General features: G+C 35.5%; 1 protein-coding gene across 3 annotated transcripts in view; it reads right to left on the reverse strand.

Moving 5' to 3' along the window:
• prkg1a (protein kinase cGMP-dependent 1a) overlaps positions 1 to 27,863 on the reverse strand; it is a 123,037-nt gene that overhangs the window by 38,495 nt on the left and 56,679 nt on the right. For all 3 annotated transcript variants that reach the window (XM_055169773.2, XM_055169772.2, XM_055169771.2), the window contains exon 3: positions 17,110 to 17,223. In XM_055169773.2, the coding sequence (XP_055025748.2) occupies positions 17,110 to 17,223 (114 nt within the window). The remainder of the gene's footprint in view (positions 1 to 17,109; positions 17,224 to 27,863) is intronic.

The raw sequence follows: 27,863 nt of genomic DNA on the forward strand, positions 1-27,863 counted from the left end.
TAGACTTTATTCAAGTTTGTGTATGGTTCATAAAATCCTCAATGGTCTGGCTCCTTCTGTATTACTTTATTTATCTTCGCTGTGAAACCTCTGTGAGATCTACCAGAATATCACTTATGAGCGATTGTCTGGTTCCTTTTCGGCGTTCCGCATTTGGACTATCATCTTTCGCATCAAAACCCACTAAACAGTGGAATGCCCTACCAGAGGACATTAAAGGGTGTAAAGCTCATGTTTCTTTTTAATTGAAGTTAAAATCTTTTTTTTTAATTAACCATGTATTCATTGAGACTGTTGTAGTTAAACTGATTGATTAATTTATTTATGGCCCTGACAGTATGCATGTATGTATTTATTATATGTGAACATAGGTATTGTTTGTGTAATGTTATGTTAGTGTTGACCTGCCTGGGGGTGGGGGAGTACGGATGAAAATTAGCCCTCGGCTAAATCCGGTACAATGCATGAAATGGAAATTTTATGTTAAAAATTGTGCATGGTCCCATTATAAATAAATAAATGAATGAATGAAAAATGAAAAGGTGGGTCTCTGTCCGGTTCCAAACGAACTCTGGTGCGGTTCAACTGATATGTGAACGCACATTGACCACAGACAACATTACGAACCAAAAACAGGATGTGATATCACAAGAAGCAACCCTGATTTTACAGCGGGATGACAGATGTATGCAAAAACAAAATGAGCAGAGGGCAAACGTGGAGCAACAAAAATGCAAAGAGCCTTTACTGCAAAAAATTGTTTCCAAGCAAAAAAAAATAAATTCTTAGTATTTCTTCTTTTCAGTAGAAATATCAAAAAATTCCTAAATTAAGATGAATTTTTAAGACTTTCTTTCTTGGGTTGTTTGCTCATCAAGAAAAAGCATCTTAATTTAAGAACTTTTAGATATTTTTACTGAAAACAAGACAAAAATACTAAGATTTTTTTTTTTAAATAATTTTTTTGCAGTGTAACATTTGGTCAATCGTGCATATTAGCTCTTATCTGTAAATAATACCTCCATATAAAAACACACAAAATAAAGCAATAAACCCCAAGAAGCAGTGGGTTACCAGCTTCGCGTTGTGCCTAACAATGCCCCTTAGCTGTTATAAAATGCACTGTAACACTACTGCTTCGCAGGGCTTATTGCTTATATAAAACGGTTACTTCATATGCATAGCAGAATTTCATAAAATGAAACACAAATAAGTTGTAATTATATTAGTACAAATATTACTCTTCCGCCAAACAAAGTAGTTTCTCAGAATCAAGTGTGGCCGAAACAGAGCGCAGTTCTCAACCAACACAGATGCAGCAAAGACACAATGAAAATATGATTTAAGACTGTGGTGTTTATTTTATAAACCAACTTTCATCTAATTTATACATTAACATTTATATCGTGCAACTGTTGAAGTGATGATCAAATATGCTTGGAAGTATGCGTAACTCTTTCCCCATCAGCTTTTTTTTAAGTTGCCACCCAGTTTTGGTTTAATGCCTTACAGAAAAATTATCTTCTTTAAATAAACATAAAATCAAATGCAAGAACAGAACCTCCGCTTAACTCATTCACCGCCAGCCTTTTTGAGAAAAGTTGCCCACCTGCATTTTTGTGATTTTAACAAAAGTTTCACAAAATTCCTTGCAGGAAAAATTATCTTCTATAAATATATAAACATACAAATTATATCAAATTAAAGAACACACCCTCTGCTTTCAAACAAACAATAAACAAACAAACAAACAAACAAAATGGGGAAAAAACGTTTCATTATATATTTACTTTTTCCACTTAATTTAACCACTGAAATATGGATATTTCTCTTCAAAAATACAACATTTTGAGCAAAAAGCTTAAAAAATTGCATTTTTGTAAACAAATTTATGTTAGATATCAGACTCAGAATGACTATCAAACATAAAGGCAGTTAAAATAAATCTTGAAATCTTTTTAACTTCCGTTTTTGATAAATTCGGTTTTTCGCCATCCAGTGGATAAAAGCGGTATTACACTTTCACTTTGAAATTCGTCCAGAAAGGCATATTATTAGTTAAATATTAACTCATAATTGACGAGATAACTCGTCAATGGCGGGGAATGAGTTAAAAAAAACTTTCATCCTACCTTCATTTGTTCTCTTATCACCTCTCAAAATTTCAGCTAAAAGAGGAGATAATTCCATTTTTGTGAAGAACTTTTGAAAGAAATCAAATTCAGAGCCACGATCAAAACTTCTGTGTTTTCAGTGTTGAGTGAATGCGTCAGTGTTTAAGTTGGGTAAGATCGCCACCCAGAGGATAGCGGAAATATTAATTTGAGGTAGAAACTCCTCATGGAAGCGTTTTCTCTTTATTGACGAGATGACTCAATAATATTTTTTGACATTTATCTGGATATCGCCCTTAATTGTGCAATTGTAGACAAATTCAAAATATGATAAAGACCTACCAGTTACCGGGGTATTTTATCACGGCTTAGAACGCGTTTCAACCAATCAGCTAGTGTGAACGCCAAGCGAGCCAGGACTTAATAAATTGTTTTCTTTTTTGGTCCAGACCAAAAGAACCAAATGAGAATAGAAATATACTGAAATAAATGATAACATGCATACAGACATTAGAATAAATGCATGATACACTTATTAAAAAATAAAGATGCAGGTTTTCCGCAGTGCCATAGAGTATCGTCTCGGGTTACGTATGTAAACCTTGTTCCTTGAGAAGGGAACGGAACGCTGTGTCTCCCTTGCCATACAGTACATCCTGCATCCTTGTTAAGCCGCTTCGGCATATTTCAGCTAGTGAGGGCATTTTCTGCTCGCCTTTTATGCTTCCTGGCACCCTGCCGGTGATGTTACGCCCAACCATTAGATGAATTTGACATACATACTCATGCCGGGAGATTCCCACAGCGCCACTACGTTGATGCAAGGAACCAATTTTTTCCAACCAGAGAACCGTTCAGTTAAAGATTATATCTTTTATAACCTAAGAACAATTTATTCACTACAAACTTTTGTGAAACAGAAAGGTATTTTGGATGTTAGAGGTTCTTTATGAAACCAGTCAGCCAGAAGTGTTTTTTTTCTATGGTATCTTGAAAGCACCTTATTTCAAAAAATATTGTGCAGTACAGTTTTCCTGCTGAGCCTCAGCACCCAGCAGCATTGATAAAGAAAATATTCTCAATTAACAATGAAATGTAGACGCTGTGTGGTGAGAGGACGCACGTCCCAGCATGCTCTCGGATTGCACACAAACTAATAATATTCATGAGGGAGAGAATGTATCACTACAGAACCTGCCCTGACACGACCTGTTCACTACCAATCCTACAGTGACAAATTCATCGTCCATGCAAAATCTTTTATGATTTACTGACAATTTTTGTCATACAAACAGATTTTTTCATTTACAGTGACAATAATGAAATAAACACAAACTCACAAACTTTATAATTAGATAATTAAATTAAAAGTGTAATGCTATTTTCAGACACTATGAATATGAACTAAAATGTGCCAAAAATATATTTAAAAAAATTATTTTGGTACCACTTGTACTAAACTTCTAGTTTAATACAAGTGTTGACTAATTTTTTTTTTAAATAAAGAGACAGTAAGTACAGTTAGATAATCTTAAAAACATCTAAAGAAGAATTTTTAGTAGGGGAGAGTACAGGCGAAAGTACCAGAAAAACTTAATTTTAAAAGCTAATCTTTTAGACAGAGCTATATTTTTGCTGTGGTCAAAAACTCACAAGTGTGGTCTATCAATACCAGGTGTAATTTTGAACAAATGTAAAACGAATTCTGTATAATTTCACTTTGAACATAAGTAGCACATTGTTAATTTTGACTCTGTCACCTGGGACGAAACACACAGGTGGGTCACAAGTAACACAACAAAACAAGATTTTTGTGTTATACTTGTTTTTAGTAAATATACACGACTATCACATTGTTAATATGTAACAGCAAACATATTTTTTTGTTTATCTTTGCAAAAAAATATTAAATTATTTTTCATTTAAAATTTCATTTCAGTTTCATCAAATGTTTCAAAAGCAACCCGACAGTACTTGAAACTTGAATTGTTGAGAATAAAACAGTATGAACACTGAAAATTAAATTAAATCAAATTAGAATATAAATTCTGATCAAAATGCGACAGTATTTGCAGTGGGCAAAAGTAACAAGTGTTACTTTCATCCCGACAGGAACTTCTGATATTTAAAACGAATTTATTTTATTTTGAATAACTCAGAGAAGGCAAACGTCAGGATGTGTTATAGCACTAAATAACCTGTAGATTGATCAGTAAATAAAACGGGAAACACAATGTAATATAAGAAGAAAATGACGGCTTTAGAAATGTACTTATCATGGTTGAAAACAGCTTCCTGGACCTACATGTGGGGAATGATGACAACATAACGCAATATTTGTCAGCTCTGTCAAGGGTTGCGTGCTAAAGATGCTGTCATATTTGGAATGTTAATGTAATCAGGGCTCAGAGAAAATCACTTTGTTACTTTCGTCCCGGTTCTCCCTTTTAAGTACAAAAATAGTGTGTGAAAATAGATCACTTTAAGTACATTATAGACATGTACTTTTCACCTGGGATTTAAAAAAGATGTGCGGTTAATGAAGTAAACAAAAAAATCAGAACAGTGTTACAGATTTATGATAAATAATCCACAAAAGAAAAGATGAAACAGACAGCAGGTAAAACAGACAGGCCATATTGCATCCTCACTGACGATTAGATTTTAAAGTCTGGACATTCTGTGTTAAATCCATCCGCTGTCCATCAGGAGTCTCCACTGCTAGCATCTGTAATCATCAAAGTTTTACGTCTCTATGCACATATTGTGACAGATCATGAAGTACACAAATATTCCCACCCATAGCATAAAGAATCACTGTAAAAAAAAGAGAAAAACCTTCGGACTAATCATCTAATTAATCAGGAGGTAAAAAGTGCAGACTGACTTTGACAGAAACCTCAGGAAAACAGACAGAAGATATTCTCAAAGCACAACCGCACTGCAACCCACATACAAAGCAGTATCCTGGAAACAGACACATTTCCATTCCTGTGCCCATCACTGCAAAATTTACAAGATTTTTTCAAGGACAATTTCTATTCATCAATGTTAAGGAAAGAAATCAATGCCGTTCTTGTCTGCCAGGTAAGAAAAGTCAGACACAGGAGTAAAAAAAGATCCAAAACAAGATAGCAGTCAGAAAGGCAGAGGCAGCTGTTAAACACAAAAGGCTCTATCATACCAGAGATGTTCACAAGTCTCTGAGCTCGAGTCCGAGTCAAGTCTGAAGTCTTTGAGCTCGAGTCCAAGTCAAGTCTGAAGTCTTTGAGCTTAAGTCCAAGTCAAGTCTGAAGTCTCTGGGCTCGAGTCCAAGTCAAGTCTCAAGTCTCGTTGTAACAAATAAAACTCTAATAACAAATAAAGAAATTATAAACATTTATAAAAAAGAACATAGTTGCACATTAAGTAAGGTCTAAAATTAGCATTATGTACATAAATTAAATTAAATGGATAATAACACTGTCTTTATTGTACAAATTAAATATTATTATTATTATTTTTGAGCAATAGAAGTGATTTTCTGTTTGTCTTGGGTTGTTTGATTAACATAAATGACACGGACTTAAGTAGGTTAATTGAGGTTACTGTCTCTTTATTAAGAACAAATAAGCCCAGTTTCTTAAGACATAAACAAAAATGTTTTATTAGAAAAAGAATACTGTGAGATCATTTTGCGTGTATGTATGTGCTTTGTCCAGAAAAGAAAGATTTTATGTTGGCTTAACTTTTGAAACACTTCTCTCTGTATGTACACTACTGAGGGCACTAAACGCGTGCTCAAACACAGGCGGAGCGCTTCAGGAAGAAGATGCAGCAGTCGCTTCACATAAAAACGTTACGTTGTTTTTCATTGCTCTATTCAGCAAATGTATGTTAATGGACTACACTACAGTATGACACAAAGTAGCGCAACTCTGGACCTGACTGGAGCTGGACCGGACACACTTAACCGCATGTGCGTACAGAAATCTGCTCACTTGAGCACCTTTTTGCGGTTAAATTGTTTAACCATTTAAACAATTGCAAGCCTTAGAAACAATGATAAACTTACCCTATTTAAATTGCATATTAATCCGCAAATCGCATGCGAGCCGAACCGCGGATCCGTCACAGCACTCACTAACCAAAGCTTCAGATGAATGCCACAGCAGCGGCCGGTGCATTCATGTATGTTCGCGGCCGCGCGCGCGGAGCAGATACGTCACGTGACGTGTTACGTCGTGGGCAGGTTGTAGGTAACGGAGGGAGCTATGACAGTGAGCTCATCAGACGTTTCCTAAAAATAAACATTGTTCACGAGTCGCACGGCTCGAGTCCGAGTCGAGTCTGAAGTCTTTGAGGGTCGAGTCTCAAGTCGAGTCTGAAGTCACTGTGTGTGCGACTTAAGTCGCACTCGAGTCCGAGTCTCAAACTCGAGTCCCCATCTCTGTATCATACCCCTGAAGCAATGCAGCGCAAAGTGCGACACAAGTCTTTTGCTAGTTTCAATTCGGCGCAATAATAATTTTTACGTTTAGCGCCACGTTGTTTAAATAGTAAATGCATTTGCGCCCGATTTTGCGCATTCTGGTCTGAAAACGAGTTGTGTTCAGGCGCATTGTTGGGGTGTTGCTATTTGGAGGCAACTAAAATAGACTACGCCATTGACCGATTAAAACCTTGTCTAAAGTCAATGGCACAATATTGTTTTTGTTATTTAATGAGCGTGTTAGTAATATGCACCTATAAACGGGACGACAACGTGCGTTTGCTTATCACATAGATGGATGCACAGCAGCACACAAATGTTTTAAAATATGATAAATGAAATAATTAAAATGTAAAATATTATTTTTGAGTCTCCTGGACATAAATGAGGATCGATTATGAGAGGTTAGAAGGTGTAAAGAACAGCTTTACCTGTAGCCTGGTAAGTAATTAAATGTTTTGGTTTAAACAAATGCAAATATTGCATCTATTTTTAAAGTTTTTTTTTATGCTACCCAACAGATTTATTGTAGGCTATATGATGACTTTGTACCTGTGGATATGATGAGATGAGAACCGTTTTTAAGCAATGCTTTGAAAACACTCAAAGCGCTGTCTGCTGAAACGGCTCTCCGCACGTTTGTAAATTCTTTATCTCCTGTTTGTTACAAATACAGTATTTTTTGAATACAAACCTTTTCTTGCATATTAATAAATTAGTTTTTGAGATTACACTGATCATGTAGGCTATCCATACATTATACAGCTATTAAAAGCCTGCTAATTTTACTTCCATGACTGAATAAAAACCACAAAGGTTTTAATTTAAAAAAAAAATGTTTTAATACAAATGAAAACAATGCTTTTTTATATCAAACTTAAACTGGTGGTCTTCTTCCCCGTTTAGTTTTTTAGTTTATAAATTCCACCATCTAAATAGGGAAATCTGCATGGCGCGTGCCCAGCTGGCTTTTAAAGGGGATGAGAGCTGAGACTCTCATTGGTTTATTGCACGTTACGCCCCAAAACACACCCATTACTCATTACGGGAATAGGAACAACCCTTTTAGACTGTGTTAGACTTGTTAAATTATCAAAAGTGGATTTGGACACAGCCGTTCAGACGGTGCGCCGTGTGCTTTAGACAATGCACTTAGATCGTTAAAATAAGGCCCAAAAAGTAATCTGTGTCTTTACAAAATATATTACTGAAAGAAGTGGAAATAAGCTTTTGAGTTTTTCTACTATTAACCGTTAAAAATTTTCATAAAGCAAAACAACTGAAAAAATTATAATTATAAGAAATTATAACGCAGATCTTCTTATTGTGGTTGTTTTCATGCATTTAAGTGTTTTAAAACGGTGATAATTTTAAGTAAATCACTCAGATGCAGTCATTGCGAACAGAAGCCAATAAGAATGAAATTGAGAATTTGAGTAAAGCTTTGGCCATTTCTGTGAACATCATATAGTCAATGAATCATGATGGCAACACTACAGGAGCGGCGGCTCATTGGGTAGAAGTTTCACCAGGGGCCAAACACCTCCTGCATCAGCTTATTTCTCTGCTGGATTGCTTGACACAGAAAAGAAAATCTCATTTTCGGTTTAGACTGACAGGCTCTGCTAAATCTGACTTGACCTAAACAAGTTTAGTGTGAAATGAAATTCAAACTGATCCCCTAATAGCTATTGTTTCCAGTCAAGAAGAGACTTTAAAGATCTTTGCACACTGACTCAGAAATTCTCGTATAACATTTTTGCACGTTAAAAATAAATATGACATCACATTGTTTAATTACATTTACACATTAGGATCGGGTTCAATTTTCTGCGTTTTTGCATTTAAAGCATTTTGAGAAGTGTTTTAACAATTTAAAGTACAGTACAAGCAAAATAAATCATTTAATTATACATATTGTATTACGTTTTTCAATGAATGAAATGTGCACGTATAGCATGACAGATAATTAACTATACTTGAAGCTTTTGTAAAATTAAATATCAAACACAAATAATTGTACATGAGATCATAACGAAGACTAACTGTATGTTGATAATTAAAATTCTGGAGATGTGGCATGGGAACGTAATTATGGGTGCCATGTTTATGTTTTATAACACATGAAAGATGTTGACTTGTTTAGTTAACTTAACTTACAGCTCAATAATCTTTCTAATGAACGATAACTAATAACTTGCTAATGTCATTCATCAATTTGTAGTGAATAGTGCTAATGTTATGAAGACTCCATATTCTTGTATTCATTAATACACATCAGACTCAAGGTTGTGTGCAAGGTTTCTGTGCTTGACCAATTTTTAGGATGACGAAAAAATTCAAAAAATAAGAATACAAAAAATGGATAGGCTACGAATGTTTCAGACTTTAGTGTGCAAAGATCTTAACAGTTTATAGAGTCCTTATCAGGAGCCACGGTCTGAGATATCAGCTGCACTGGCATGAAGGTCTTATTCATTCTTTAAACTTACTTTCCTGTTTGTCCTCATGCCTTCCAAGGCTCCTGGACGGAAGTAAACAAACTTTAAATCGTAGCTAGTGAACCAGTAAATTGAGTTAAAATGTCAAGCTTTCTGACTGATGAAGTAGCGTTGGACAAAGAATCCTAAAATACCCAAATCCGGCCATAATACATCATTGGCAAACAAACAAAAGTTGGATCAACAGGATACATCTTGATGGCTAGGCTAAACTTATCAGATTCAACGATGACTACGCTATAAATGGTTGTTACTACAGATGCAAGGTCTACGTTTGAAATGTTTGCAGACGAAAATATATCAGGAGATGTTTCTAAGACATTTCATGAAAATATATCAAAAATGACAATTTTCATGCAATGAGTTTCCACTGGAAGTATTTATATTAGCATTTTTCGATTTAGGAGTAACACCTAAAGGATGTTTTATGTTCTACAGCATAAATACATTTGTGAAATCCACATATACAGCGTTGTAAATATCCAATATATCACCCAGCCCTGCGTGTTATAGCAATAATTGTTTGCAAACAGCCTCATAAAATAGGTCAGCATTCAGATCTGCTTGTTCAACAATCCTCACTTTTTTCTCTCTCTCTTTTTTACATCCTTCTGCTTTTATTCTCCATTTGCTTCTCTTTTACCCACTGAAATCTTTCTAAACGATCACTTGCATTCATTTTAAGCTCCTCTTGTCTTTACACCTGGTATTAAAATGTGTTTTTGTTGATCAAATACATATACATGTATAAAACTCTGTGCAGCATGTTTACTAACAAGACAAGCAGCGGACTCTGACACAATACTAGTTTGCATCAATTTAAACCTGTCATTTCTCCCGCTCGCGTTTAAACGAGCAGAGGGACTTGCCCACAGTCCCCAGATAGCAACACATTCTGGGCCAAAACTGGCTTACTTTAGGCACTTCAGGGTTAATTCTTCTGACTCTGTTTTTGTAACACCTTTGTGTGAAAAAGCATTTGGCTGAGTTGTGGCAGGACGCTAGCCAACCAAAAGCAAAATGCACCTTTTGGCTGAGTTCTGGTTTGAGTTTGGTCCACCACAAAAAGGAAAATATTTGGCTGAGATCTGGCTGAGTTTTGGTAGGCCAAAGAATGATTAAACACTTAAAAAGGTTTTTGTCATGAAGGCATGTAAAACGTCTAAATACAAAAACCCTTTTTAAAACAAATTTATTTTAAACGAGATATTAAAAAGTATTAAAGTATTTAATCTTGAAGGCAATAATAAAAAATAGATTTGTTGAAAAAGTAAGACAAAGAAAAATATATATAATTTTTAGTGGACAGTTAATGCAAAGTGTCAATGTGCAGTATATAATTACATGATTTCAATATGAAAAAAATAAAAAAATAAATGATCCAGTCTGGACAATTATACATAAGACTTAAAAAAACTTAATGGGTATTTGAGTTCACTGGATGGATATTTTAAGTATGTGGATGTGTTTTTAGCCTAAATCCTTTTAGTTTGCTTTTTCTAAGCAGTTACTTTTTAAAAACAAATAAGATCTTTGACTTTACATTAAATTGTGTTACAACAACAAATAAACCAAAAATAATAGTAATATTTCTCATGACATACTCTCCCGGAACTCACCGCCGAATTCAAAATGTGGCTGTTACATGATGGACGATGCGCAATCTTTCTTTTGTCTTGTGGAGTTTTATACAGCAAGGTATAAGTTAAGATCCTTTTTTTAAATCTCACAGACCATCCCCTCAACAGGACCGAAGCGGTCAAAGTGGACAAAAGTGACATATTAAAATACCAGGTGTAAACATTGATGTGTCTCTCTCGTTGTGATCTGATTGGCGAAACGCAACTTAGGGTGTTTTCACATCTGTAGTTCGGTTCATTTGGTCTGGAACAAAAGCAAAAAATGATACATTGTAGCTTTTTTAGCAGTTTTGGTTCCTTTTCACACCACACTGATTGCTCTGGTCCGCACCAGTTGAAACAAATCAAAATTCAGTCATGTAAGATCCACATCACTCATTGGCCACATGTATTTGGACGTATTTCCTAAACTGCTTCTCGATTGGTCAGAATCAACGTGCGTGAAATTCCAACGGAACCCTGGAAGTAAACAAAAAAGAGGAAAATACAGCAGACACCATGGACAGATGGCTCCGCGCTGTAATTACGTTTGTGGTTGTTATACATAGTTTGTATACAGCGCTCTAGACAAACCGTTCATTTCCAGAATGAATCGCGGATGCGACAACGTTTTAATGCATTACAAACGGCGAAGACACCAAATTTATGAGGCTCCGCCCACACCTCCTTGCAACTCCAGGTATGTCCACGATCTGTCATTGTGCTAATATTGCTTGTAGAAACGCAGTACTTTTGCGCAGTGCTTTTGCAGTCGATCTCGGATCGTGTTCTCACCACTAACGAACCCCACTAGAGTTCGTTTTAAAGCGTACCTTGAAGAGGTGGTCTCGGTCCGCTTGTTTGGTCCGCGAACTCTGGTACGATTCAACCGAACTAAATGAGGCAGGTGTGAAAACACCCTTAATACCAGGTATAATCAGCCTCCAAGTGATGACAACCAATCTGTACCATTACATTCACTGGTCACACGTGCACAGACACAATGTACATGTACTGTACAAACAAACTGATCATCAAGATATACAAACACAATCTACAAAACCACACACCACAATGTGCACAAATAAAAATGGTTTATCGCAAATATGAACATAATAACCCATTTAAATATCCAGATACTCACAAAGACTTATGAACATCTGCAAACTCAATATCTCTAAAGCACAGGTGTCATATTAAACTTTCATTTGAATAATGTTTGTTTCCTGCAGGCATACATATAAAAAAACCTGGCTTGGAATGCGTCAATGTTTTTCTTACAATATCTGTCTAGCATCCACTGGGGTTACATCATTACAACAGAGTTATGTGCTTCATGGACCATTCAGAGAAATAACCCATGGTTGTTTATAGCTGTGAAAGGACAAAGCCGCAGCAGGTTGTGTGAGATCACTTCAGTTCAACATCACTTTAAGTGCGGACATATTTGTGCCGTTTCCCCCTTTGCATCCTAATATAAATTTTAGCCACAGCTTCTCCTAAGAACTCATTTACATGCAAACACCACAGAAAAGTAACTACAATAACAGGTTTGAAAGAGAACGAGAGAGCGAGAGAGAGAGAGAGAAACCACACATGCAACTATGCAAACACTTCAGTTTATTTCCTGGTGGTATCATATACAGTATTTGTAACACACTGTTTGCAACATTGGTGGTTGCTTGTTTATAATTTTCCATTTTTTATTAAGTTAAAAGGTTAACTGCATCATTTTATGGAGGACGAAGAGTGCAAAAATTACAAATAAATAAATAAATAAATACATGTACAAAGAAATATATAAAACAAACATAAATAAATAAATAGAAAAATAAATATGCAGAGAACTATAAAAAACAAACATAAACGAGTATTGCAACTTTGATTTCTTTATTTTTGTATTAAAATATTTTTAAAACTTTTATTTATTTCTGTATTTAATTATACATTTTTATTTATTCTTTTATTCATTTCCACATTTATGTATTTATTTATGTATTTATTATATAATTATTTAATAATTTTTTTACATTTATTTATTTATACATTTATTTATTTAAACGTTTATTTATTTCTACATTTATTTTTTCCACATGTATTTATTTATACATGTATTTATTTCCACACGTATTTATTTCTACATTTTTGTGTCTAATATGTTAATGAGGAGGGGGCGTGTTTTTCTTCAGCCGTAGCAATGGAGCACAGAGTGGCAATGCTACAGTAGTGTATACACGTATTCTGAGGCCACAACAGTCACATCTTTTGCTCTTACTTACAAAATGACAAGCAAGGGAAGAGCGTGGACGTGATTTAGAGTGTAGTGCAATACATGTATAAATAAATACATGTGGAAAAAATAAATGTATAAATAAATAAATGAAGAGTTTGCTTCCAAAACGCGATAAACACCATTTTTGAAAAAAAAACGAGTTACTGCCAGAGTCAGTATTATATCAGGTCAGTAGTTAAAAGTAAATTCTTAATTTTACGCAAAATCCAATACCCGCCGTGATATTCTGTCATCTTTTCTCCCTTTTTTCCCAAAATGCGACAAACGCCACTCCTCCTTTTTTACAGAACGCAACAAATCCATTCCTGATATGAGCCCACCAGTCACGCAATGTAAACAACGATGGCGGCGCGCTGAGTACACAGAGTCCTAGTGTTCCTCATCTACTTTGTACTTCATGATCAACAAACAAAACAAAATAATACTTTAATTGCATCGCTAAACATGTGATGGTTTTCTGTGACGGGAAAGAAACGTAAGCCATCAACATCTAATAATTTCCGCGAGAGGCACTCGGGAGACGGGTGCTTGTTCTCCCGACAGCATCAAGCTTCTCATGCTAACACATTGACCCCAGAGGATCTTATGAAAACTTTACATTATTTTACTCAATGTCAACGAAAATCGAGCGGTACCAAAACATTTTACAGCTGATCGCTGTGAAAATGTAAAGAGACGACGTCAACTATAACCGCAGCAATGTGTTCTTAATATAACAAAGTAAGTGTTTTGGTTAATGCCATTAATGTTTATTTTTTAATCATTATACCACTAGTCAACTAAATAAATATAAAATGGTAAAGATGAATGCACATTTATACATTGATTTAATAGATTTATAGCATTTTGAAATAAAAAACTGTCATGGATTTATTGCATTTTGTGGAAAAAATAATTCGTTTTTATAATAAATCTTTGAAAATCAAGTTATGGATTTGAATTTTTTATGTTTTAATAACCTAAAGATGCTATGTGAAAGTTTGTAACAGAAAATAGTGGTTTTCATCTTGTCACTTTCTTGGTATAGAAAACACGTTTTTACCGAAATTTGTCAAAATGGATTTATTGCGTTTTGGAACCAAACTCTTCAAATGTTTAAATAAATAAATGTATAAATAAATAAATGTAAAAAAATAATTAAATGTTCACATAAATACATAAATAAATACATAAATGTGGAAATGAATAAAAGAATAAATAAAAATGTATAATTAAATACAGAAATAAATAAAAGTTTTAAAAATATTTTAATACAAAAATAAAGAAATCAAAGTTGCAATACTCATTTATGTTTGTTTTATATATTTCTTTGTACGTGTATTTATTTATTTATTTTTAATTTTTGCACTCTTCGTCCTCCATATCATTTATGCAGACTGTGTTATGTATATGGCTGTGTGTGAAGAGATGAGATACACAAATGTCTTACAATCCCTGCACGGCTTACTTCCTGTCCATGACGTTAACCAGAGACTGTGCAGGAACAACACGGGAACCATAAACACGGTCAGAGGAGACGAAAGCAAAAGGGTGTAGAAACAGAGCCAAGCAGAGGAATAAAGAAATTATCTATATGGACACAGGGGACAAAAATGAAATGAAGAGTGGACTGAAGAATAAAGGGAAATGGCTTAGACACAAAAGCACACCGCCTGTGCATATGAGATGGTCTGGTTAAAAGGAAACTATGAGAATTATGGGATTAAAGTGGATATTAATTAACATTGTGTTAGTCGGGGTGTATGAACAGAATGAGAACTAGGTTGTGAATCAACTTCAGTCTATTGTATAGTAATAGGTCAGATGAGTTCATTATAGTGAGATTTTTACATTTTCTATATCAAAAGTGAATATTGATTTCTACAGTGATGCTATGCACCAAGGCAGCAAGATACCGTATATTTAAATAACAGAAATATCGCAAATGTGCACATCGAAATAGTGTTGTGCCGATAGACGATAGTATCGTGTATCGACGATCGTCAGACATATTGCTAATAGCGAGCTTTCATGCTGATAGTTGCCGAAAGTTATTAATATTATGGGGCGGCAGTGGCTCAGTGGTTCATGTAGGTTGTCTACAAATCGGAAGGTTGGTGGTTCAATCCCCGGCTCCACCGGACCAAGTGTCGAAGTGTCCTTGAGCAAGACACTTAACCCCAGTTGCTCCCAACGAGGGGTCTTCTGCTGTTGTAGCCCATCCGTCTCAAGGTTGTGCGTGTTGTGGCTTCACAAATGCTTTGCTGCATACCTCAGTAGTAATGACTGGTTATTTTCGTCAAAGTTGCTATTCTATCAACATTAAGTCAGTTGGCCCATTCTCCTCTAGCATCAACAAGGCATTTTCACCCACAGGACTGCCGCATACTGGATGTTTTTCCCTTTTCACACCATTTTTGTAAACCCTAGAAATGGTTGTGTGTGAAAATCCCAGTAACTAAGCAGATCAGACTGGCCCGTCTGGCACCAACAACCATGCCACGCTCAAAATTGCTTAAATCACCTTTCTTTCCCATTCTGACATTCAGTTTGGAGTTCAGGAGATTGTTTTGGCCAGGACCACACCCATAAATGCATTGAAGCAACTGCCATGAGATTGGTTAATTGGATAATTGCATTAATGAGAAATTGAACAGGTGTTCCTAATAATCCTTTAGGTGGGTGTATGTATAGGGACATTTTTTGTTGAAGCAGATAGCAAAGAGACTGGGGAGACTAAGAAACTGATGCTTTCTTTTCCCAGAAAGTTTTAAACTGAAAGAATCATTGTATTGCATATCTCGCATTACTTAGAACAGGGATCTCAAAATGCTGGCCTGTGGGCAGTCTGCATCTACTCGTCGTCGAAAATATAATAATCCAGCCTGAAGAAAGATTTTTATTTAACTAGGACTAATATTTGTTTGATAATTGATTTAAACTTTTAGGGGACATTCACGTCGTGTCTAAAAACGTGCAATCTGATTTTAATCGCTCATCTGCACCTCAAGGAGTTAGTCACAGTTTCCAAGAGACACTTTGTAGGGGAGAGAGCAGGAGACGTAATGCAACACAAATTGAACTACAGATGAAAAAAGGGGCTTAAGCCATCAGGTGTCCACGTTACGAAAAGAGGAAAGATGCGGAGAAACATGCAAAAGATAAATGTATACAGCTATGTCACTCATTTCTCATCTAATATAGCATTATGTAGCTTGCTTTGCAATTACACATAGAGCAGTCAAATATGAATTATTAATATTAAAATACATTTCTGTTCAGCTTATGTAACATTGAATATTACCATTTTAAAGTTTCAGGGTCACTTTCACTTACTCATTTTTTCCACATATAACTATAATAACAGATTCATTAAAACTATGAAATAACACAGATGGAACTCAGCAAGTCAGTATTGTGACAGAAAAACTACCTAAATGTATGGAATTGAATTTTTAGTTTAGTGCAAGATTTTATTTCAGATAAGGTTAAGAAAAGATTTACTTAGTGTTATTAAATAATGTTGGTAAAAAGATAGAAGCACTGTTTATAATCTTTAAGTAATTATAATAATATAATTTAAACAGTACATTTACATAAACATTGTGCTATTTTGAAAGTTAAAATAGCTCTGTGCCCACCTAGATGATGTTAATCTCAGAAAAGGCCCCAAACAATTTGAATTTGAGGCCCCTGACTTTGAAAGTAATCACATATCACAGTTTTCTTCATTATCGTGCTATGCAGTTGCTAAGGTGAGTTGATCTGTGTTTTAAATATGTTTGCAAGGGTGCTCTGTGTGTCCCAAATTAAAGAGCCCCTCCTAAATCTCTACAATATTTTGGTGTATAGATATCAATATGGTATATAGATTATTTGCCAGTTTCATGTCTATCAGGCAAAAATCTGAGACATTCTGATCATTATCACAGATGGAGGGAGCGATTTCTAGGGTGACACTTTGTCTTTAGTCATATTGAGAATTATTTGACCCTTGAAGGAAATCCCACAATCCCACATCAAGAGGACGGGAAATGTGTCATGGGAATATAAACTAATCTATTTCTTTTAAAGTGTTTGCTTGAGTCACCAGAATCAGAATTCGTTTTGCCATTATTGTGTGTGTACTCACTTCTTACTGTTGCCGTTCTGGTGCAGTTATAAAGGATGGCGAGCTCTCCAAACACCTTTCCCGGTCCCATAGTGCACAGCTTTAGTCCTTCCTTTGTCACTTCAACTTTCCCCTCTAAGAAAAAATAAAACATAACACAGTTATTATACATTATACATGATGACTTTACCCGTTTGTGAGTTATTCAGTGAACACAATACATTGCAAATAATAACCAAATCATTTTCCAAATGCAAATGTTTTTTTCTTTTTTGGCGAAAATTAGAATAACAGGAAGTTGAAAAGCATTTCTCACTCTTTAGCAGATGTGACGGATACAGACACCTGCATGTCATTCTCTGGCACAGGTGACTGGCCATGTGACACGAAAGAGATGCAGAGAAAGATATTGAAAAGGTGACCTCTGGCATTTAGAGAGATAATGTATGAGATGAATGTATGAGATGAAACAGTTTTACAGGAGAGAGAGCTGATGACCCTTATCTCACGGTTGACCATATTATCATTTATATTCGGCTCTGGCAGTAGAGGCTTATGGGTCGAACGACTTTCATGTGGTCTAATAAAACCTTTATCTGTATTCAGTATGGATTCAGGGGACAAAATTAACTTTGCATTGTTTTATTTAAATATGTGACCCGTGCTGGCAAAATGAGTGTGAATGTGCACCGTCTAATTTTGAGCTAGAGGCAAAAGGAAGTATAAGGTAGCGTGTACACAAAAGTTTTTACACCGGCGTATGTTTTCGATCGTTTCCAATGGAAGCGTGGCATTATTTTTCCATGCTAAATACAGGCACTCTGTGTTTTTTTAGTGCTGGGCGCCAAAAGTTGAAAAATATTCAACTTTGAGTGAAAAGCTCAGCTCGTCAATGTCAGTTCTCACAGGGCCGTCCAATCACAATGGAGGAGGGGCGGGACAAATATCACAACAACCAACCGGCGCATCGCACAATTACTGATAAACAAAGTAAAAGTATCACAGCAACCAAAGCGCTCAGCTGATGAAAGCTGGCAGTCGTCTAAAAAAAGCTGGCAGTCAGCGTCCACCTGGCGTTTTCAGCTGTGTTTAAATCTTTCCCCGCCAGCGTTTTAAAAAAAAGTTGCCAGCCAGCGCCAGCATTTTTCATGATTTTCACAAAAGTTGAATGCCTTCCAGAAAATTTTCTTCTTTAAATATATAAACAAACAATATAATGAAAGAACAGACCCTCTGCTTTCAAAAAAAAAAACTTTTATCCTACCTTCATTAGTTCCCTTTTTATCACCTCTGAAATATGTGTAGGTTTCTTCAAAAACACCCAATTTTGAGCAAAAAGATATACAATTTTTAACTTTAGGTTGAGATCAGACGCAGAGCTATCTTTAAAACATACACAAAGTTCTTTCTCTTTTACGCGAGGTCCTACTTCCGGGTTGTATAAGTTGCGCCACCTGGTGGATAATAGTGGTATTGTGGAAAGCCGTAAATTCTCGTCAATGGCAGGGAAGCTTTTTCACTTAATTGATGAGTTATCTGGTCAATGGCGGCGAAAGAGTTAAAAGCTTTGGTGTGCACACCCCCTAAATGTCCAAATTGAAGTTTTCATAAAAATAAGTACATTAAGCCCTGGTCTAGCAATCTCAATGCTCTAAATAGTCATTAAACATATAAAATGATATTTTTTGTATGTTTTCTGAGAGCTGTACCGTCCTAAATCCTAAACTCTTTTCTTGCCATTGAGTTATCTCGTCAATTAAGAGAAAACATTTGCATAAAGAAAACTTGTTCCTGATGAGTTTTTATGTTAATCTGTAATAACGCGATTATCCACTAGATGCTTAACCCTGACCTTACCCAATTTATAAAAAAAACTGAAGCAAAACATTATTTAATAATTTTAAACTCCGTGTATGTTTTGAAAATCGTTCTGAATCTGATCTCTATTAAAATTCATTTACAAAAATGCAAGTATTTCAGCTTTTTGCTATTTTTTATTTTTTAAGAAATATATATTTAAAAGTTTATAAGCAGAGAAAAAAAATAGATAAGATGAAACTTTTTTCCCATTTTGTTTGTTTATTGTATGTTTGAAAGCAGTCTGTTCTTTAATTTGATATATTAGTATGTTTATATATTTATAGAAGAAACATTTTCGGGAATGCATTTTGTGAAACTTTTGTGAAAATCAGTAAAAATGCTGGCGGACAACGTTTCAAATAAAGGCTGGTGGGTAATGAGTTAACCTATACAAAGATCCGTCTCTATTCACATGCGCGTCTAACATTTTTTAACAAACTAGCTTATTCTGACTTATTTCGCCAGCATGGATCACATTTGTGTTTTTGTCTTTATCACAAAAAAATTGTTAAACATTTTTCTCTTGTATATTTGTGACAAACAGCACAAGCTGCTGGGTCACCTGCAGCTTCATAAATATGTTAAATGTGTCATTGTGTGAAACTGCACCTGCCAGAAATTCAATGACTACAGTGTAGTTCCTCATATTTTTGTTTTGTTGCAAATATTTTCCACATGAAAAAAAGACATTAAAATGATCTCTCTGATCACAAGCTTGATGACTGTAGGAACATACAAATGATATGATTAATATAAACATCCATCTAGCTAAAATTAAGGGTGCGGCAACATTTTGTAAAGTGTGTTTGCACGGATAGCAAAATATAATCATTAAACCAAATGATCACATTAACCCTGAATGATCGGGGCATGCAAATAACCCCTTTCCCTTATTGTCAGTGCACAGAAGAGATAAAATTCAAAGCAGTCTAAGCATTCATTAAAGTCCCACAACTGGCCATAAAAGTTCAACATTAAATTAGTCTCTAACTGAGCCACTGAATAATTAAAAATGAAATGTGAACGCAGCTTATCAGCACCGCAGGACTTGATCAAACATGAACGTTAACAAAAATTAATCAGTGTTGGTCTTTAAATGAATCCTTATGCGGTGGATCAAAACGTATTTCAGCGTGAACAAAGTCAAAGTTATACGGTTGAAATTAAAAAGATGTTTTTTCCCAAAGCCACAGAAACAGGAAGTAATAATGCACATTTGTGTGACCTTCTGTTCCTCCTCCGACAGAGACAGGAAGCTATGACCCTTACGGTCAAGGGCATCGCTGTGAAAAACTGATTACATTTCCCACCAATGTGTTTATTTTCCAAAGAATGGAAAATTTCTCATGATGCGACACACATTGGCGTGTAAAGAACTGGAAGTGATGACAGGTGACCCGCTGCCTCATAGTGTTTGCTCTGCTGTGGTTATTAAGCGGTATTGTTCATAGCAGCCCGAGCATTGCTTGAGTTTATATTAATGCCCTACAGTTAATCATCTATTGCCCATGATTCACAAAGATAAGAGAGAGAGAGCGGTAGAGAGAGATTGTGAAAGTGATGTTCCCCTGACATGGGCTCAACTACCAAACATTATTAACTATACAGATGCTAAGCGATCAAACAGGGAGGAAAGAAATAATGCATGAAATAAAGAGAGCAGGTTGCAGATAAACCCACTGAAGTCAGATATTAAATGATGGGAGATTGTCTTGTGTTTGTTTTGAAAGAAAGTCTGCATGCTTCTGTATATGTGTCAGTAAAACAAAACATTCAGAAGGAAATAATGAAGGGACTTAATATAATCCTAAAAAAAAAACATGAAACATCATTTTTCAAAACTTCTGTCACTACATTAGCAGACAAGAAGTCCTTTTAGATTAATGTTGCTCTTTAAAGTTTGGGCATCAGCAGATAAGCTAATCAGCAGTCACCAGTTTTGCGTCCATTAAATCCCCAAAACTTTTTTATCATAACAACCACTGATTGTTTACAAAAAGATTAGGAACATTAGTTAAAAAATAAAGTCAATTTAATGTGATACTGCCTTTTAAATATTGCCTCCAGCCTTTTCTCACAGGAAAACAATTAATGAGGTGCAGTACCGGCGCCAGCCGAGAGCTGATGAGGGGGCATGGGGCGATCATGAATGCATTTAATTTTTGGTTTTAATGCGTTATAAACAAACATCTCGGTAATACATCCACAAATATAAAAACACTGCAGCTATAGAGAGCAACGTACAGAGCTCTGAACAACCTTACTATAGAAAAACAAAAAAACGCACATTTTAAATAGCACATTTTATCATTAAAATCCAATTCAACATGAACTTTTTCCTCGCCTTTGACAAGTTATCTCGTCAATTAAGAGAAGACATTTGCATGAAAAAACATATTCCTGATGAGTTTTTATGTTCATCTGTAATACCGCGATTATCCATTAGATGACGCACTGAAGCATAAAAATTATTTACTAATTTAAACTCTGTGTATGTTTTGATAATCATTCTGATCTCTAACAAAATTCCTTTACAAAATGCAATTATTTTAGCATTTTGCTCAAAAATTTGTATTTTTAAAGAAAAATACCCATACAGGGTTCACACGGGTCCTTAAAATCCTTGAAAGTTTGTGAATCTGGGGGAAATAATTCAAGAACCTGGGAAGTTTTTGAAAATATACACACATTTATACAGGTCATTGAAAGTGCTTGAATCTTTTTTTATGCAAGACATTTTCTGGGAAAAAATCCATATTATTCCCTGTGTAGTGTAGGATAATATCATAAAATTTCTAGCCTTTAAAGCACACGTGCTAAACTGTTCGCTTTAAATGCTTATATCTTCTATATGCGAATGTTGATGAATCCCAAAATGCTTTTTTGCATAGTTGTGTTTGACACATGAAAACGTCTCGGGTTACGTATGTAACTGTTGTTCCCTGAGAAGGGAACGAGACGCTGCGTCTCCCTTGCCATACTTCCTGCGTCCCTGTAACGCCATCTTTGGCAATATTTCAGATATAGATAAATAATTCATGGCTCCCACGTCACCCTGTCTTTGTCGTTAAGCCTCACCATTGGTTGAATTTGATATACACATTCAGACGCACTTACCCCTGGAGGCGTCCCCAAATTCTAACCGCAGTGACGCAGCGCGAGTTCCCTCGAGTGGGAACTGTAACAATGTATCTTAAAAGGTAAGACGATGTAACCTTGCTCTTACTTGAAATGTGTCCCCACAATTAGTCCTTGAGTTTAAGGGTATTAGACATGGAAAGTTCTTGAAAGGTCCTTGAATTTGAAGTTAACTAAGGTGTGGGAACCCTGCTATTAAGAGAAAAAATATAGATAGGATAAAACGTTTTTTTTTTCCCTCGTTTTGTTTGTTTGTCTGTTTGTTTTTTGTTTGAAAGCAGAGGGTCTGTTCTGTCATTTGATATATTTGTATGTTTACATATTTTTAGAAGAAAATTTTCCTGGAATGCATTTTGTGAAAATCACAAAAAAATGCTGGCGGGCAACTTTTCAAAAAAAGGCTGGGGAGAATGAGTAAAGGGGGAGGAAAAGTGCCAGTAATGGGGTGATGCCCCTCATGCCCCCCATGATGCCGGCCCTGACAAGGTGCCAATTTTGTATGAGTTTTTACAATGTGAATTATACACAAAATCTATGATTATTATTATTATTATTCAGCCTATTCTCATGAAATGCGTATAAATAGCACGCAGTGTGAAAAGTCATGAAATACATACGCCAAATTCCAATTTAGTGTGCATATCATACGCCAGTCCTTCACTTAATACGGCACATGTTTTCATTTCGTTTTATGTATCGTTTTCTCTTTTTTTCATTGTCGCTGGGTTAAAATGACATCCTAACCCAAACCCCAATTCTAACCCAACTCCAAGCGACCATGGCTTAAAAATAGACAAAAACATGGAGAAACCTGTATATTAAATGACATCCTAAAGCAAATACCAAATCTAACCGACAATGATTTAAAAAACAGAAAACTAATGAGAAACCAATACATAAAACGACACAAAAAGACACACCGTATTAAGTGAACGGAAAGGACTGGCGTATCATATGCATGCAAAATTTGGACTTTGGCGTATGTATTTTACAACTTTTTACACTGCGTGCTATTTATAAGCATTTCATGAGAAAATGGGTTGCATTAGAAAAATAGCAAGAATGAACGTTGACTCATAAACATCACTGGGGCAAAAGCAGATTGTACTTAACATACAAATGAGGTCCTACAAATTCATACCAAATTAGCCACCTCGTAAAATACGAACTGTTAAGAGATTTGTGTGGAGGGCACAATCAGCTGTGTATTTTTCGAATCATGACTTTGAGGTAATGCAATGCATTGAAATCCTGCATCAGTTGCAAGCTGCACTTTAAAAGTCAACATTATCTGCAGTCATTAAGCGTGCCTTTATTTATTCAGATTGAGAGTTAATTAACATGGCGACTTCAGCACACACACTAATATGACATTCAAGGCAAATGATATCATGGTATCATTTCCTTCAGCGGCTCATCGTCCGAAGGCCAAACAAATTATTTTCGCTGAAGCATCTCACGTAACCTAGAGCTTAAATGCTAATATATCACGAAATCTTTTTACCAAAAAATACATTTCGGGATTCAACAATCAACCCAGCGTTGGGTACAAAAAGAACAAATCCAGCCATTGAATTAAATTAACCCAGAAAATGTTAATATTCACCCAATGATGGGTTAAAACAACCCAGCATCTTGGTTGAAACAACACAGCAGGCTAAAACCCCTTCGTCCCTTTTGACCCAACGCTGGGTTGAACATTACCCAGCATTTTTAGATAACTATCGATCTTCTGACCACCATGACCTTTACTGTGAGACCGTGAATTTGGGTTTGATGAAATTATGTTTCCTTTTTTAAGTTGAAATCTAAATGGAGGATTCATTAGGCATCAAAGTCTTTCTGGATCTCAGACTCCTACGTCTTTGCAATCTATAGCACTTATTTCTGCAGCTCAAAAATGTAAATAATTCAGCCCAGAGGAATGAAACCCTGCTGTTTGTTTTTCTTTCTGACAAAGAAACCCAAAGGAATAGTCATCTTTTTTCTCCTTTCTTTTCAAATCCTCTATTCTCTGTTTTTCTTCTGTATTCTGTGGGAATATCTGCGAGTGTTAATTCAAGAGAAGCTTGCTTTTGTATGATTAATTCTATTTGTTTCATTATTATGGAGAAACATTGTGCTCTCAGACTGTATACAGCAGATATCTCTCTCTTGGATTGTGCCAGGATTTGGCGTGGTGGGCGAATTTTTAATTTGTACCACAAAAGCACTGAATCTCGGGAGTAAGACAAAACCCCTAATTCAAACCATGTGATCCTCTTTTTCTTTGTGAACACAAGAAATCTTCTGGTTCTTTTCTTCTAGTAAAGCACTGCTGACAAAAAATTGCATTGACATTATGTAATGACATTGGAGACGGGTGTATTGATCAATCAGGAAGAGCTAGTGCACAACATCAACATCCAAGACTATTCCGAGATCTGCTTTATATATGTGTTACCAAATCAAGGCAAGTTACTGAAATTGTGAATTAATATTAAAGGGGGGGTTAAAGCTATTTCATGCATTCTGACTTATTAACACTTTAAGGGTGGGTTGCACCAACAAGGATTAAATTAAGCAGAGTTTAAAGCTAATCTAGGGTTTTTTGATCTCTTAATTTTAAATAAAATTTTAAGATTTTTAGATTAAATCTTAAATGTAACCCTGATTTTTTAAAAACAGGTTTAAAGTTTGGTGCAACAGAATTATTAAATAAATAAACTTTGATTTAAACCAGATTTAGGCCTAATCCTTGTTGGTGCAACCCACCCTAAGAGTTGGATTCATCATGCTAAACATTGGAAAAGTGTCAAAAAGCAGTAAAGGCAAAGTATTTCTGGGCCGAATGAACGTCACCAGGGTTTGTACATGTTTTGGAAAGTTTTTATGTCAAACATTAAAGATTCATGCGTAACAATCTTGCTTTATTTCTTTTATGGGCAATTTCAGTGTTGTAAGTACAGTGGAAGTCCTTATATGGGCAATTTAACCAGAATAGCACACACACATACCAACCAAGCGCTGACACGATTCAACGTCACCAAATAAGTGTGTTTTTGTTTGTGAGGGAAATTTAAACTTGTTAATATTTTGATTAAATTGGGCGGTCCCGACCGGGTCAAGTAAAACTGCATCAAATGTCTGTGTTTTGTTGGCAATCGACGCGTAAGTGCATAAAATGTAAACTACATGGACATGTAGTGAATCATAGTTATCCAGAGATAGTGGGATAATGACTTGCTCCGCCTGCGGTACGCCTCCTGGAGCTTGGGTTTATTCGGGAAAAATCGCTAGAGCTGATCTGTCCTTGATTAATCTGAAAAAACTAAAGATTGTTTGAAGATATGAAGGATGTAATACTACTCTATAGGCACTTAAAGGTGCAGTGTGTAAATTTTAGTGACATCTAGTGGTGAGGTGCTGGTGAATCCAATGACCAATGGCTCAGTCCACTACTTACCCCTAGTTTTTTAATCACATAGAGAAGCTACGGTAGCCACCACCGGACAAACATGTCATCGGAGACAACTTAGGTAAAAAAAGTTTGTCCATTAAGGGTTTCTGTAGAAACATGGAGCACAAAATGGCGACTTCCATGTAAGGGGACCGTCTGTATATGTAGAAAAAACGTCTCATTCTAAGGTAATAAACACATAACGGTTCATTATGAAAGGTCTTTATACACCACTGATAATATAGTTTTGTATATTATTTTGCATTTCTGTCAAGAGATCCTTCTAAAAATTACACACTGCACCTTTAAGATTAACATGAGATATGCAAAAAAAGCGTATTATGTGAGCTTTAAATAATAATCTTCAAGATGTATTTATGTGAATAACTTCTGACAAAATTTTTAAATAGTTGTCCAAAAATTAGATGAGCCAAAACAATTACAGCAGTGTTATTTAACGAAGAACTGAAAATGTTCAAATGTAAGTAAAAAGCACCCATGAATCTGCATGCATTCACACATCCTGACTGTGTTTTGTCAAGCAGCTTTCTCAAGTGATATCATCATCAAATCATTACATAAGAACTGGAACTGTGTCTGGGTCACGTTAAGTCTAACAGGTCTCATGGGATTTGGTTTCTCTTACTAAATCAATCTAACAGGCACCTAATCAACACAATTTAATCAGAGTCAATATCATTGATCCACTGCGAGATCTTCAGCAGATAATCCTTGTGTGAAGATGTCTGACCCGTGACATACTAAAGACCTAAAAGAGGCTTTGAAAAGAACTACCAGCAAATAAAATAAATAGACTATGTATGATTTAAATGTTCTTCCTCTCACAACCTGTTGCTTAAAGGGATTGTTTACCTCAAACTAAAAACATGTTCATCACAGTGATATATTTGGGTCAAGTTATGTGACTTTAAATGTGTAAATCTGTGTAATTGTATGGACTTCTTTAACTAACTATGTTTTTGTCTTTTTTGAGACCTCATTTTAAATTGACCTCTTTCAGAATTTTCAGAACAAACCAAAATACTGTAAAAAGCCCTATGATGCACCAAATGTTTGGCAACTGAAATTTTTTGGCCGAAAATGGCGAACACCTTTTTCGAGCTGCGGGAGGAGCGAGTCATGAGTCATGCAACACTGTATAGAGGGTATGCACGTGACGTCACCTCCGGCGAAAGTGCCTGCGGATACACCCACTGAGTGGCAAAAGACAGAGCGGCAGAATTTGTGTACAGTGTGAAATCAGCGAAAACGCGTCTAAATGGGAAAAAGCTGTTGTGCGATAGACTGTACTAACAGATTTGACAAAAATTCGGAGCTATCGTTTTGCAGACTGCCAAAAAAACACAGAAAGGGGAAGTAAATACATTGTTCATACCTGGAAACTGGAAACATATATTACAAAGCATATTTTTATAATTTTTTACTCTATTACTTTTTATAAATACAAGTTTTTGTTTTACATTTAATATTTAAGTAAATTAACATACTTTTACTCAAGTAAAGTACACAATTTAAATGTAATTAGGTATTAAAGGTGCAGTGTGTAATTTTTAGAAGGTTCTCTTGCCAGAAATGCAAAATAATATACAAAACTAAATTATCAGGGGTGTATTTAAGACCTTTTTATAATGAACCGTTATGTTTTTATTACATTAGAATGAGACGTTTTTATCTACATACACAGATGGTCCCCTTACATGGAGGTCGCCATTTTGTGCCGCCATGTTTCTACATGTTTTACCGGTGGGGGCTACTGTAGCTTCTCTATGCGTTTCAAAAGTGAGGGGTGAGCAGTGAGCCGTTGGTTGCAATTTGCAACCTCACCACTAGATGCTTCTAAAATTTACACACTGCACCTTTAAATACATTTTAAAATGCAATATTAAAGAATACACAGTATGATTCTATGCTTTAGAAAATTCCAATACAAACACCCTAATAAAGCACAGATGCTTGGAAAATGTAACTAATGTAACTAAGTATTGTCCACCTCTGCTATCAAGTCCAACTAAATTCCATTGAAGCCAATAATAGTCAGTTTTACTGGCATTTTCAGAGCAGCCGCTATGAAAACCAGCCATTTTGTTGAATGTTTTGCCACTCAACAGGGCGAGTTCCGGCGTGGTCACGTGGAAAAGTGACATCAATGCATACCCTCTATACAACACTGGATAACTTATGACTCACTACATGTTCGTGCCATTTACATTATATGCACTTATGGGCTGATTTCCAACATAACACAGAAGTCTTATTTACTGCATGCAACTCATGCCGCGGTTCTCTGCTGCTAACCTGGTTAAACAAACTATTTCCA

The sequence above is a fragment of the Misgurnus anguillicaudatus genome, chromosome 11, assembly GCF_027580225.2.
Source record: "Misgurnus anguillicaudatus chromosome 11, ASM2758022v2, whole genome shotgun sequence".
NCBI lineage: Eukaryota > Metazoa > Chordata > Actinopteri > Cypriniformes > Cobitidae > Misgurnus > Misgurnus anguillicaudatus.